This window comes from Bacillus rossius, chromosome 15 (genome assembly GCF_032445375.1).
Source record: "Bacillus rossius redtenbacheri isolate Brsri chromosome 15, Brsri_v3, whole genome shotgun sequence".
Lineage (NCBI taxonomy): Eukaryota > Metazoa > Arthropoda > Insecta > Phasmatodea > Bacillidae > Bacillus > Bacillus rossius.
In genome coordinates, this window is record NC_086342.1 from 15644819 (window position 1) to 15660195 (window position 15377).

Below are 15377 nucleotides of genomic sequence, written 5' to 3' on the forward strand. Positions count from 1 at the left end.
CTAATACTGCAGTGTTTGAAAAAACTACACACATCCAAGCCAACAAAGGAATACTAATTTTTGAGAAAAGGGCCAGGGTGTGTAAATATAATGGCCCTTTAACATGTCTTGCATATGGCAAGAGATAAGGACAGTATGTGGGCCAGAATATGTGCAAAAAAGATACTGCAAAATGAAGAAACAAATTTTAAAAATTTGTTTGCAAAATAAACTTTCCTTCCTTTATTTTTTAATACAAGCGTAATCTACAAAAAGCACCCCTGGCAAGACTCGAGCCAGACATAGCCCACACATTGAAAATAATTACCTAGTAAGATCTTGGAAACTTAACGAACATCTATATAATAAAAAAAAAAACTTTGATACTGAGTTTGCCTGCTTATCAAATTTCTATGTGGTCAAAGAAAAAAAAAAACATTTGTTGGTTGCTGGAAATTGAAAACTTTGATGATGTTTTCTGCATTTTCCTCATAATCTCCTGCCAAGGTGGATTTTCTTTAACGTGGACTATTTGCCAACAGCAATTTATCCACCTTAACAAGGTTCTGCTGTACATTTTTAATAAGCATTCCCCAGTCTGCATTCTGACAGTCCCAGGAAACTCAGATGAGTAATTTCCATGGGTGGACCACAGTAACAGTTCAGAGTACGCATGGACCCAGAGTGGACTGCTTCGCAATGTGTGGGGATTGTTTAGCACAGAGCTAGGTCAGGTAGAAGTTGCTAGACATTTGAAATACAGGATTTGGCATAGCATTGACATAACTGAAATAACACAAAATGTTAGTCAATACAACGAATAACATCAAAATGCAGGTTAATATGCCATCAAGCACTGAAATGCAAGCAATATAATGAAATTAAGTGGAATATAAATAGAACTTAATTAAACATTATCTCCAGTTTTATAAATGAAATTGACCCAAAAATGTAACCATAAAAACTTGCCCCTATCAATAACCATATAGGGTATAAAATTAAATCGCTTTCTGATCCAGTATAAACGTAATTTATGGTGAAGTTCCCACAGAGGACTCATTAAAAGTTTCAGCAGGCTTGTACTATAAATTTAATACAGTAAATAAATAAAATTTATCACTAAAATAAATTCAATTAAAGCCCCTTATAAAATGTGATTACTCTACAATTTTTGCATAATTAGCTGGCAAAGTTGCATTTTTAACATAGTTGTGCAGTATGGATATGGAGAATGAAATTTAATATAAAACTGGAACTTTTCAGGTTAAAAATCAATTTTACTGGCTACTATGTGATATGGTATAATTTTTTTCAGAAAATATTATTTAAATTTACCTAGCATTTTAAAATCTTCAAAATATTTAATAATTTAAATAGCTAAATAAAATTAAATCAATTTTCTGAAATAAATTTACACCATATCATGTTAAATATGGCCTTCAAACACAATTTTTTTTTAGTTATTCCATTCGGTTCTCCTTGTTCATACTGCACAAAATTGTTAAAAACTGACTTTACTGGCTAATTATGCAAAAAGTATGCACAGAATATTTATTTTCATTTTTGAAGTTCAGCCATTCAGAAAGTATACAAGTTTAACTTGGTTAAATGTAAATATAAAATGACCTGGAACGGAACATACCCCCTTAAGAAACTGGTTGACTTTGCCAATAAGAGAAACATTGTAATATCCTTAAACCTATTCTTGGGGTTTTATTTTTTGAAAAGCTCAGCTACACACAAATTATATAGGTTGGAATGAAATTTGCATTGAAATTTTTAATTGCAGTAAATTACCTATGTTCTTAAGCCATCTCATTATTTCACATGAAAAATGCTGAAATTTTTCATTGAGCAGAATTCTGAAACCAATCAATGTTGTTTTTATTTGTGATTATTGGCTTATTATATGCACATATATTTGTAATTAAGTAGACATATTCCGGGTTTTAAATACACTTCAAATGACCCCCGATGTATACATTAAACCTAATTATAATTAAATATGAAAGTAAAGATTATTCTTTTCCCCCCTCCCAATCACACAAACCCATCCTAGATCCCTGCCCTGCAGGTATACTGGATAATAGCCAATAAAACACACACCAGCATATTGCATAATCAATACGACATAAAAAAATAGTAGTTGGAAGGGGATTTATTGATAAATATGTGGATTATTTCCCAGAAGCAGCTACTCTACAAAATAATACACTTTCCCTCAAATTATTTGCCAAGAACTTGTTCCATTAAAAGTTATCATTTTGAAATGATTTGTAGAGATTATAAAAATAAATGCAAAAAATATTTTCACCTCTAGTCCACTGAAACATATGAGGTTGATCTAAATAATTAGAAACTGTAGGTCTTTTACATGATGCAAGTGTTTTAATTTAAATACTAAACTATATATGTAAAAAAAAATGTAGACCAATCCCTCACTTAGCACTTCTTCAAATTGGGCGAATTCATTTAGCACAATGTTGATTTTACTGCCCCAGTCTTGAATAGAATGTCTGTAAATTTCAGTTAGCACAAAATCACAACGGGCAAAAAAAAAGTCGGGCATGACGCCACAAAGTCTGCTTCAATTCGGTAAACAACAGATGTGCAGTGGCATACAGTTATTGGCTGTTATACAAACATCAGCTATGGCAAATTCAGTTGCTGCTATCGGGTGTAAAGGAACTAATGTTTTTACGTCCATGCATATGTCCCCAGACCGTACCGTTGTAGCCTGGCCTGTGATAAACTTGTCTAGCAAGTGGCAGGGAACTTGAGAGTGTATAATGCATCGTGTTCCAAGTATTCGAGACAAAACTAGAAGTATTGTGGCGTGCAGAATGTCATGAAAGTTACACTTATGTTGGCTGCACTTTAGTTTTCAGCAAGTCAACTGTGCGCGCACAATCGTACAAAATAGATACTCTACCAAATGTTTATGTAAGTCTGGTGCTATTGGTTGTACTAGCGGGAGTATATTTGACATCTGATACTGGAACAGAAATGACCAGATTATTCTTGTGTAAAGGTTGTTAAATGAATGGTGCAATGAAAAAAATCATGGGCCTAACAGGATTGGTGAGAACCAAGCAGTGATACGCGAATTAGCACTTTAATTTTGAAGTACATAACCACCTATCTCCCGTTACAGAGTGTTGTATTTGTAATACAAAGGATTTGATGGTAGGCTTATAAAGATAAATGGTGTGACGTATTTATCATTCAGTATTATTCTAAGCATTTCTATTACATAAAGAATATTTTCCTACACATTTTGAAACATATTAAGTAAATAAGCCTTGCTATTTGTGAAGACTAATGCTTCAGAATACACAATTTCGAATAACACAAACATTTTTTTAGGAACGCATTAGTCATGCTAAGTAAAGGATTGGTGTATCCATGTTTTTTGTATAAATTACAATACTTATTTCAATAATAAATGAAGCAGACATTTGCATTATAGATGCTGCTATGGGTAAAGTATAGTGCCATAGGTTATTCCATAGAAACGTCCCTATCTGCTGGCATGGAGGCTTAGACAGCAGTTTTGTTGGAAGCTTTTAGTGGAGCATGTACAAAACCTTCCATTGTGGCATATGGGCTTAATAACACATAATAGTTGTAACTATCTACTTGCCTGTGTTACAGTCGAGACAGTCGATGTCGATGTTGACGTCTGCTCTGATGCTGCGCACGTGTACTGTTTGGCCAAACTTGAAGAAATTCCCAATTTTTGAGCAATCTCCATGTAAAACGGTACACGTTTGATCCTTTCTACGATACTCAGATTATTCCTTCGTTTGGTGGAACCACTACTTGCAGACGATGAACGCTGTCGCTTCCCGTACCTTCTATTCTTGGAACGGGAACGCGACCGCGACCTCGAGGACAGAGACGAGGATGAATGCTTGGATCGACAAGGTGACCTGTGCTTACTGCGGACCGACCGGCGAGAGTTGCTTCTACTCTCACGCCGTGAAGCCCTCTCATTTTCTGCATACATGTACTTCAACCTTTCCAACTTTTCTTCCAACATACGCAGGTAGCGAGAACGATACATCTTGAGCTTCTTCTCCAGGTTCCTCTTCAGATCCTCACTACAGTCATCCTTGTGAGAATGTTTGAAATTATGTTCTTTGGCCGCTATATTAATGATTTTATTAACATCCAATCGTTTTAGACGGCTGTCATCAGTTTCAACACTGTCACTTTTATGCCTGTTCTTTTCTACATACAGTTCGACAGCCTCCTTGTCTCTCTTACTTTGTAAGGTAGCATTGAAAAGTTCATTTTTTAATCTTTTCTTTTTCTCTTCGAGTTTGTGCAAGCGTTCCTCGAGTTTATTACGCTCCAGTTCATCAAGTGAACCCTTTTCTTGGCTACACGTATTATTTTTCACATTGTTTTCTTGAGATGAATTTTCACAAATAGCAGGAAGTTCATCTTCAGTATTTGATGCTAAAGAAAGTAGTTCATCATAATCATCTGCAGCATTATCAGCATTCCTTTCATTCTCCCTCAAAAGTTTCAACTTAGAGAGTTTACGTCTCAATTTTTCATATTTTTTTTTAGAGTATTTCTTTTTCTTAGATTTGTGTGTGGTACTCTTTTCTTTTTTAGGTTTATAAAGAACTATTTCTTTGCATTCTGAAAGTGGTTTATCTTCTCTCGTACTGGACATGCTTCCTTCTCTACTTAAGGGAGATATTACCATATCTTCAGCTTTAAAATTATCTGCTTCCGGTAACTGTGGTATGTTTTTCCCAACACTGCTACTAGAAAGGCTTCTTTTTCTTGTCCTATCATATGACACTCTTGAGGGACTTATTTTTTTTGTGCATGTTGATAAGACTCTCTCTTGACTACAACTAGATAAACTTCTGCTTCTACGAAATGTATTTCTATGTACTCCTCTAGATCTGTATCCTCCATATAAAGTATGTCGAAATCTTTCTCTAGACCTAGATTCACTCCTCCGCGACCTCCCACTGGATCTATTAAAGTCCTTGCTAATCTTAAAGCCTGTCCTTTCTGATCTTTGCTTATTGGGTGATAATGCATCACTTGAGACAGACAAACTTCTTTTCCGGTATGACCTAGTTCTACTTCTTCCTCTACGACTTCTCGATGAACTTCTTTCACGATGGCTTTTAAATGTACTTCTTGCTCGACGGTTTCTCGATGTACTTCTTTCTCGACGGCTTCTCGAAGTACTTCTTTCTCGACGGCTTCTTGATATACTTCTTTCTCGACGGCTTCTTGATATACTTCTTGCTTGACGACTTCTCGAAGTACTTCTTTCTCGAGATCTCGGCATGCTCCTTCCACCGTGGATTCCGTACCAACTTCTTTCCTGGTGGGGGAAAAAACTTTTTTCTGGGCGGGTCTTAAACACACTTTGTCCTCCACTAATCATACATGCAAGTCTTCTTTCCATACGAATTCTTGATATACATCTTTCTTGATGAATCTCTGAAGCATTTTTAGATAAGCTTGGTGTCCTGGACACACTACGTGTCCTAGAAACACTACGCGCCCTCGACACACTCTGTGCCCTCGACACACTCCGGGTCCTAGATGTGCTTCGTGTTTTGGACACACTTCGATTTCTAGAAACATTTCGTGTCCTGGATGTGCTTCGTGTCCCGGACATATTCCGTGTCCTAGAGGTGCTTCGGGTCCTGGACACACTTCGATTTCTTGAAACATTTCGTGTCCTGGATGTGCTTCGTGTCCCGGACATATTCCGTGTCCTAGAGGTGCTTCGTGTCCTGGACACACTTCGATTTCTAGAAACATTCCGTGTCCTGGATGTGCTTCGTGTACCGGACACATTCCGTGTCCTAGAGGTGCTTCGTGTTCTGGACACACTTCGATTTCTAGAAACATTCCGTGTCTTGGATGTGCTTCGTGTCCCGGACGTGCTTCGTGTACCGGACACATTCCGTGTCCTAGAGGTGCTTCGTGTCCTGGACACACTTCGATTTCTAGAAACATTTCGTGTCCTGGATGTGCTTCGTGTACCAGACACATTCCGTGTCCTGGATGTGCTTCGGGTGCTGGATGCACACTGCTTCTTGGACAAACTTTGTTCTGTGGAAAGACTTCCTTCTTCTGATGACAATTGACTATAATCACTATCATTTAAAATCTTACTAAGCCCTAGAGTTCTATCAGGTATTTCTACTCCTTCTGCCACTGGTAACTCACAGTTCCTGCTGTCTGCAACACTATCAATTACTTCATCTTTGTCTTTGTTTGAAACTTCACTGTCGGATCCACTAAGAAAATCCACGTTCATTAAATCTTCAAAAAACTTGTCCTGCAAATCAATAACTTCCACATCACCTTTCCGTATTTTGACAATGGCATTGTGTGCCACCATCTTCAAAACTTCTTCACTTTCATTCATTTTGCTGGCTGCCAATTGGATTATTTTGCCGATCTAGAAGCATACAAAAAATATATTAGCTTACATTGCAAACAAAAAAATCATCCTTAGCCTTGACAAAAAAAAGAGAATAACAAGATACACAATGGGTGTTAAGACTGGGTTTTCTCCCGCCATTTTGGTTATTTGATTTGTTTTTATCATTTTAGCCATTTTCCGCAAATTTTGTAACAGCACCCTTTTCTTTTGTTCTATTCCTAATTTGGCACTAGATATTTGACGAGTGTTCCCAAATATAGGTACAAATTTGTGCACATGTTCATCATTATAACTTGTGCAATGTTTTACGGCTTGCAAATACGTTCTGGTGACAAGAAAAAAAATGTGTACATGGAGTCCACGTGCAACAGAAGTGAAAATGGAGAGAAATGATTAGTATTTTTTTTATTTAACAAGAGATAATAATTGAGAATAGTAATAATATGGGTATGATCTCAAATGAAACAAAAAAAAAAAGCTCCCTTTCTTCATCCTGTACTCGCATTCGTTCACTGACAGTGTTTGGCGCCTCTTATGGTAATTTATTCCCATGTTGCCTTTGAGAATACCTCTTATCTGCTTTTTCATTTTTTTTTTAAGTTATTTTTAGGCATGATGTCAATTTAAGATCTCCAACTGAATAAAATGAAAGAACAAGAAAACACTCCAATCAAACATAAATTACACTTACAAAGTCTATCTCACAAGTCTATTAAGTCCTTTTGACATTTAAAATCACAGAATTCACAAACCAAAAATAAATTACATTTGTAAAGCTAACCTCTAAAGTCTATACATGTTTTTTTACATTTTCAAACAAACTATTCACATAAAAATGAACGATACTTATATTAAAAGTACAAATCAATAACTATTTTCCACGTGAATAGATAAATTGTAAATACGGTACTTTAAATTAAATAAAAGAAATATGGTAGCGTCAATCGTTACGAAAACTGATGAGTAGACAAACACAAGCAGCATTGGTATTCTAAATTCCTCATTAATATGTTAAAATCTAAAAAACACTATCATAAATTATATAAACTTAATTTGAACCTAGCTTACTATGCTTTGTTCTCTAAAAAATCATAAAGAGGCCAATTCTCCCATTACTTCTTACATTTTTTTTAGCTGCAATTATAAAATTATAAAAACAAAAATGGTAATATGTTCAAATCACAAGAAATAGATATGAACAACAATTATCTCTTAAGATAAATGGAACAGTCACCATTGATCCATTACGCATGTCCAACTGATTTCCAAATTACTTTTCTAGTGTCTACATTCCTTTTAACAAGGTTCCCAACTCGTTAACTCCTTGATAGGTATTCATTTGTTTAGTATTCAGTGAGAATCATGTACTGTGGGGTATCAAATCCCTTAAATCATCATTAACTATGGGTCCAGATCCCATTCCAAAATTTATTATAAAAGGTTGTTCAATCCTTCTCGTGGTCTAATTACAGTAATTTTCAATTTAAGTATATAAAGTGGTGTATATCATAACAAATGCAAAACTGCTAAAATGATACGATGCATAAAAAGGTACCTAGCAAACTTTATGTATCCAACTGTAGGCCGATATCACTTCTGAATGGATTTGCCAAAGTTTTTTATAAAATCACTTTTAGGAACCTTAGCTTCAACTTAAAATAATAATCCACATGGTTTCAGAAATGGAAAAACAACAACCAACCTTCTATCTTGCCTTAATCATATTTATCGAGAACAGCTTGACACCTGTTATTCTGATCTTGCATAAGCTTCAGATATAATTAATCATAATAAATTACTTGAAAAACTATCAAATCTAGGATTAACATGTAAATACCTAAAATGGTTCTATAGTTACCTTAATGAGCTAGGTTTTTATTTATCAATCTACAATATACATTCAGTAGCTACCTAGTTCTGGTGATCCACAAGGAGGTTAAGTAGTTTATTGCCTTTATATATTTAATATTAACATAGATGATATTGTGAAAGTATTAAAACACTCACATGGTCTACTGTTTGCAGATGACTTAAAAATGTATAGAGAAAAATAACTTCTTTTTTCAGAACAGTGTTTTACTCCAAAATCAGATAAATATGATTGCTTGAATGGTTCAAATTAAATCTAGTTTATCTCAACCATGCTGTGGTAACTCCTCACTGCTTGAACTAGCCACAACTTGACACTCAACTGCAAGCAGCGTCAACAAATTAAAATAATATTTAAATAAAATTTACTTAACAACGTAACTTGAAAGTAATCATAGTCGCTGTTCCATTTAAAAAAATGTCAGCAAAACTAAATGAACAAGAAATTCCAAAAATGGTTGATGAAGGAGGATGATCAGAATAAGATTACATAAATTTAAATGGTAAGTTTTAATTCCATCAATAATTTTCATAACAGTTACTACTCCAAACATTAAACATGACAGCAATGCAGTTACAAAAGGTAAATAATAAAATAAATCTAAAATAATATGTTTTAAAAAGAAAACCATTTTACTTCCAGTTTAGCTTACAAGCCTACAAAATTTCTTATACTGGTTAAAATCATATTAACATACCTGTAGAAGCCTTTAACACTCAAATACATTTACTCGTGAAACAAACATATAATACGTAAATCCTTCACAACCATTCTTAATAGTTTATTAAAACAGAATTTAAATTTTCTAAAAAATCTCTAAGTAGACCCATGTCTCAATTTTTTGGTCTCTTTTTCTGGTGGTTAAGTCGACTCGTTTATGACGACGTTTGCAGGGGGAGTGCCCAAAGTCTATTAAATTTCACATAAAATGTATTTATATAATCAGCACAGATTAACTTTTAGCTAACTGTAGTAACTATGCAGTAGTAAACCTTCCAGCTAACTTACGACACAGAGTAACATCACAGATGGTCAAAAAGGTAGCACTCAATGCTAGTTCATAAATTTGGGCGGTGTCACTCACTTACTTTCCAGACAACTGCCGAACCTAGGCCAATAATATTAAATTCAAAAAAAAAAAAAAAAAAACCCTGGTATTTTGCCCTTGATAACACATTGCACAAAAACGTTTGCCAACAGGCAGACAATCTTCAACCACCATACCACAGTGGCCCGTAGAAAATTCTTGTAGATGTTGCACATATTCTCCAATGCCAATTCAATTTTTAGACAAATCGACAGCAGGCTGAGAACTCCAAGCACACACTCGTCGCACATGCCGTGCTCGCTCTTCCCCTCCACTCACCAGTTTACTTCACCCCCCCCCCCCCAACACAATTCACTGCCACCCCTCTGTCGGATGTGAAGGAAACTAAACTTCGCTGAGGAACTCAGTTAACGTCTTTTGAACACACTAGTCCACATCTTATTACAAAATTACGTAGTTTTTTATACCATAATATATTACAATTAACACAGACTTAAAAAAGATAAATTACAAAAGTGTTGAATTTGACAAGATTTATAATTAACTGCCAACTTTACCTAACATAAAATTATTTTGCTCACCAATGTCGCAAAAAAAAAACTCGACAAATCAAAAAATCATTCTAAAATTAATATAAGGTTTTTTTTTCTTAGTCATAAATTTCTTTCTTTTTAAGTCTTGATAAGCATTCCAAAGCAGTGTGCACTGTTGAGGGGTAACAATGGAGAAACAACTACAATTACTTTTACTAGAAAAATTTACTACAATCAATTTGATTATAAACTAGAAAATCAAACACTTGTCAAGAGCAAATTGGTCAAGGTCTCACACTTGATTCCAAATTACTTTTCAATTATCACATTGAATACATTATTACTAATGCTAATACAATATTTACCTTTATTAAATATATTATACTTATTATACCTCTAACATTGATTCAATTACAGTATATTATATTATACCTCTAATATTGTTTCAATTATATGTCTTTATATGTCCTTGGTGAGATACAAATTAGAATACAGATCCATAATCTGGAACAATCTAAACAAGTCTAACAGTGACCAAATACAAACTAAATTAATTCATATTATAAACCAAAGAAGTACAAATCACAATACACACACTCCATTCTAGGCTTTTTAGTAATAAGAAGGAATATTTTTGATGCAAAGATTGTAAGTGACAGTTTCAAACAAAAATTAGATTATAATTATTTAATTGAAAATACTGGTATTAAAGTTCCTACATTTAATATATGCTATTACCCTTTATTATGTACTATTAGTAAAAATATGTTATATAGTCTAATTAATAATTTAAAAGAAAAGTTGTATTTTTCCTTTAATAAAGTTTTTTTTTTAACTCAAATTAAAATAATATTTTATAGATTTTAAACTGTTGAAATTAATCCTAAATTCTATATTAAAAAAATAAAAAAATTAAACAAATAAAAATTATTAATTATTTTACATCTTTTTATGCAATAATGTTTTTCTTTATTTTCAACTATTTGTAATTATATATTTATTGTGCAGTAATTGTCTTTTGTAGCTGTCCTCTATCATTAAAATTGTTATGTTATAATATATTTCATTGATTTTAATTCTTTACTTTATGTTGCACGTATATCATAGTTGTTTTTCATTCCTAGCTTCGTATTGTTCATGTATCGTGTCTACCACCTTATCTTTTAGCTGTAGATAGACATGTTACAAATTATAAAAATAAATAATTTTAACTGCTAGGACATGAACAATAGTTTAAAAATGCAACAGTTTCAAGTGTTTGCCTCAGAATCTAATTCTGCAGGTAACTTGGGGGGGAAAAAAAAAGGGGGGGGGGGGGGAGAGGGACATGAAACACATTAAGTTATTGTAAATCATCTCGTAAAAATAATTAATTAAATCTATGATATAAAATGTAGTTTTCCTGTGATACACATCAAAATACATTTCATAGCTCAGTGACAATGTCAAAATTGTAGTGACTGGGACAGTATATTTTACAACTGCTTCCATTTGCTCTTTAAAATTGGTACCATAGCCTGTAGTAATTTATGATTATAATAAAACCCTAATGTTATTTCTTTTGAATTTATATATTTAAGTAATATTTCTTCATAAAATATCTATACTGAAACTATCAAAATGATGCATCCTATAATTCCAACTTTCTTTCTTTCTGTTTTAAAAAGCTGTGACATCCGAGTATTACCAAATGTTCTTATAAGATAATTTTTTAGACACAATTTATAAGTTTTGTAGAAATAACAGAACACATATTGTGTATAAATCTGTACTATCCAGATGTCATTTCTGCTATAAAAAAATTGAAATTATATTTCAAACTAATTTTTTGAGTAGGAATTATTAAATAAAATACTGTAGCTCAATAAATCAAATGTTAAAGTCCTTCAATACTATGTCATATAATCCTTTAAAGGATGAAAAATTAATAACATAAAATAGTTTTATAAAATCTTTATTACTCATGTTTAAAATAAATAATGCAAATTATGCTTTGGAAAGAACTATTATGTTTTAATCATCTTCACAAATATTGCCAAATTACTAAAAACTAAATTTTAAATTCATTGGTTAGATAGAAATGTTTTAGATAAATGTAATGACGTAATTTCATATAGTTTTATTTCATAAATTTTCATAGGTATTACATTAAAAAAATTTGGTAGAACTAACTTAAAACCAAAATTCAATTTAAATAAAAATATTCTGAATAAAGAGTAGTATAATTAAAAAAAAAAGTTAACTAGAAAATTTTTGTTTCAAAATAAGTTAAGTGGTTCAAGTAGTTCATCAATTATTTAATTTATTTTTATAGAGTAGGCCTACAAAATTTTTAAAAGCATTATTTTTTTTTTTGATGTGATGCAAGTGCTTGCAAATAATTTTTATCAAATAAACAAAGCCAAATATAGAAGCTGAAAATTGAAAGTACATCAAACTCCATTAAGTAAAGTGAAATGTTAATACAGAAATAGGCGGTGGAAGGTACCAATAATATAGACAGGAAGATAAAGGTTTAAAAATAGGCTAGGTAAAAAAGATGGTATTAAGGCACTGGGCATATTTAAAAGGTTTTTACATTCATAAAATAATGTATCACAATTCAAATGATTTTACAGGGAAAAATAGTGATTACCAACGTAAGGCTATTAATTATCAAATTAAATGCTACAATATAGTCATATTAAGTTTTTTTATACAATGATAAATCATAAACAATAATGTTCAAGTTATATTCACCAAAATTATTTCATCATTTTAACTAGGTTTCTCAGCTATAATATGTGCAACAATGGATAGAATCAAAAGTAAAAAAAAAAAAATCTTAAATAGTCAGGTATGATTTTTTTGTCAGTGTTTTATTGGTGCATTTATTGCATAGTTAGAAGTTTATAAAGCATGAGTTAACTGTCCTTACAAATTATCATTAAGCCTAAATTTTGTCCCCAATTTTTAATCAAAGATGTTTCTACATCTTTTCTAGTAGGTTATTGAAGAGGAACGTACTCTACATTACAGTTCAAGGAAAATGAGAAAAAAAAACCAATAGCATTGCCGGAGGAAATCAGGTCTGCCAGCCTGGGACTCGAACCAAGGTCATCATATATGGTTTAGTGTATTATCTTTGCATCACGTAACTCTGTAATTACCAAAATGCAATACCTCAATAAAATTGAAATCTCAATGTGATACCATGAGCTCAGTAAAAAGAAAATGGGAGTTGTATTTATTTTAATAAATTCAATGGTTTACATTACAACAAAGATTAAATGAATCAATGAAATAATGCACATATTATTCTCATGCATTGTTAGATTAGCAGTAAATGTTAAGTGTTGTTCAATCATGTAATTTAAAAATAAATATTTTTGTTGTAAGGAACCAGTGCCAACTAAACTTCAAATTCACCAACAAAACAAAGAAAAAAATTAAAATGTAAAAAAAGTTAAAGATAAAAGCATTTGATCATAAATAACAGCTGGCGAAATAATACTAACAGTTGATGCTAAAAAAAAATTCAAATATTACCAAATACAGAAAAAGAATATTTTCTGAGTAAATAAGTTAGGCATCATGCAATTGCCAGGTGTACTAAAATGAATGACTATTATTTTTTATAGGTTGACTAAAATCATTTAAAATTATTAATTTTAGATGCTAAAATTAAATTCATGTAAAACAAATTATGCCATACAATGTGAGATAATTAATTTATTAATGTACAATATAAAAATAAAATGTTAATGAAAACTAAATTAACGTTTCATTTCATATAATGGCAGATTTCAAGTTATTGTGATTTAAGTATGTGAGACCTACATGCTATATTGGTTTAGTTCTGAACATAATCACTCAATTGTTAAAATATTCAATATTCAATATTCAATGTTCAAATATCAATTATTCTTAAAGAACATAGATATAAATTGACTTGTCATACTGGATGAGCCACTTACCTACCCTGTGGTTGGAGAGTTTCAAAGGCTGGTTTCTGAAATATCGAACAATTCCCTCTACTTAAAATAACTATGATCTACACTGGCCTGAAATTATAATTATTGTGGGAAATTATGTAAAAAAAAAAAAACATTAATACACAGCTTTCACACAAGTATTTATATATGTAATTTAGCTCATAACAAAAGCAAGTAAGCCTACATTTTTCAAACAAATTCATTACAATTTTTAAAAGACATACATCAAAATTTTTATTGGAAAGTATTAATTAACATCATTACTTAAATATGAAACATTTCCTTACATGCATCTCCATTTCACTTTATATTACCCCATTTTAAAACCTTTATGAATACATTACAATACAGACACCCGAATATAAAGATTTGATAAGTATAAAACTAAGACTACAACATGGCATACAATTGTGCTGTTACATAAGCATTAATTACAAAGTTTGTGCACAAAATAAATTATGAAGAGTTATACACATTGATAAAAATAATCAATATAATATTTTAATGAATACTGCAGATACTGTTGCATTAACATACGGCAATTAATGTCACATTTCTACACTTAACGCTATACTACATGAAAAACAGTACGTACAGCTGTTAAGTTTAAAACCGGCCATTTTCTTACACAGTACTGCTACGGCAAAATCATTTTGTTTGCTGATAGTAAACTACACATGCCGACCTTTTAAAAGTACACTCGACTGATAGAAGAAAATCATCCATTTCAAATGAAAATTAGGTATAAAGTAATTTACAATAAATAATTACACAACAAACAAAATAATCAAGCATTGAATCAAATTGCATCGCTTAACACAATAGAAACTAGCATAAGTTCTCTACAAACAAACAAATTTTAAAATGAAAGATTTACAAACGAAAATTCACCTCGCTTATGACAGAAAAAACACATCACTTCCACTGGACGCCATGGATACAGGCTCGTAACTAGATTTTTTCCCCCCGAAAAACATTAACTTTAGTAAAAAAAAACTAATATTACTATAAACCTTATAACTGCATTACGAATACATCACGATCTGACATACATTCTAAACAAAAAACCAAATTACAACCGACCTACTCTAACACTTCTTCTTCTTTTCTCACAACAGCTAGCCCAACTGAAGTACTGATTTTATTATTTTCACTGACTTCCTTCAATGTCAAGTAAAATATTAGTTTATTTTTACTGTGTCTATTTGAAAATTATTATTTACGAAAATAATACAGCTAAATTTTTATCAAACAACTTTCGTAATATCCAAAGTAACTAAATAGACAATTAAAAAAAATACAAGCATGATTTGAGTAACGTAGCCCATACGCTTTACGATGTCTTCGATCGCTTGTGCGGTAGCTATACGTGCCATTTAAATGGTACGTATACCATTTTAAAGCTTTATGTAGTACAGAGTACTATGATGTTACTACAAAGCAAAACGGTACACAGCGTTTCCCACGGAATGTGCAACGTGCAAGTATGATGCGAACGTAAGTTACGTAAATGCCGCATACACAATCTATTCCTAAT

General features: G+C 32.0%; 1 protein-coding gene across 8 annotated transcripts in view; it reads right to left on the bottom strand.

The window, feature by feature from the left end:
* The window catches only part of LOC134539463 (uncharacterized), a 58634-nt gene extending 43457 nt beyond the window's left edge, over nucleotides 1-15177 (bottom strand). For 3 of the 8 annotated variants that reach the window (XM_063381523.1, XM_063381521.1, XM_063381522.1), the window contains exons 1-2: nucleotides 14128-15075; nucleotides 3623-6430 (exon numbers count right to left, since the gene is read on the bottom strand). In XM_063381523.1, the coding sequence (XP_063237593.1) occupies nucleotides 3623-6430; nucleotides 14128-14139 (2820 nt within the window). In that variant the 5' untranslated portion in view covers nucleotides 14140-15075. Of the gene's footprint in view, nucleotides 1-3622; nucleotides 6431-13822; nucleotides 13858-14127 lie in introns of all 8 variants that reach the window. The other 5 variants (XM_063381518.1, XM_063381519.1, XM_063381516.1 and 2 more) reach the window with 5 other exon arrangements.
* Nucleotides 15178-15377: the final 200 nt, after the last annotated feature.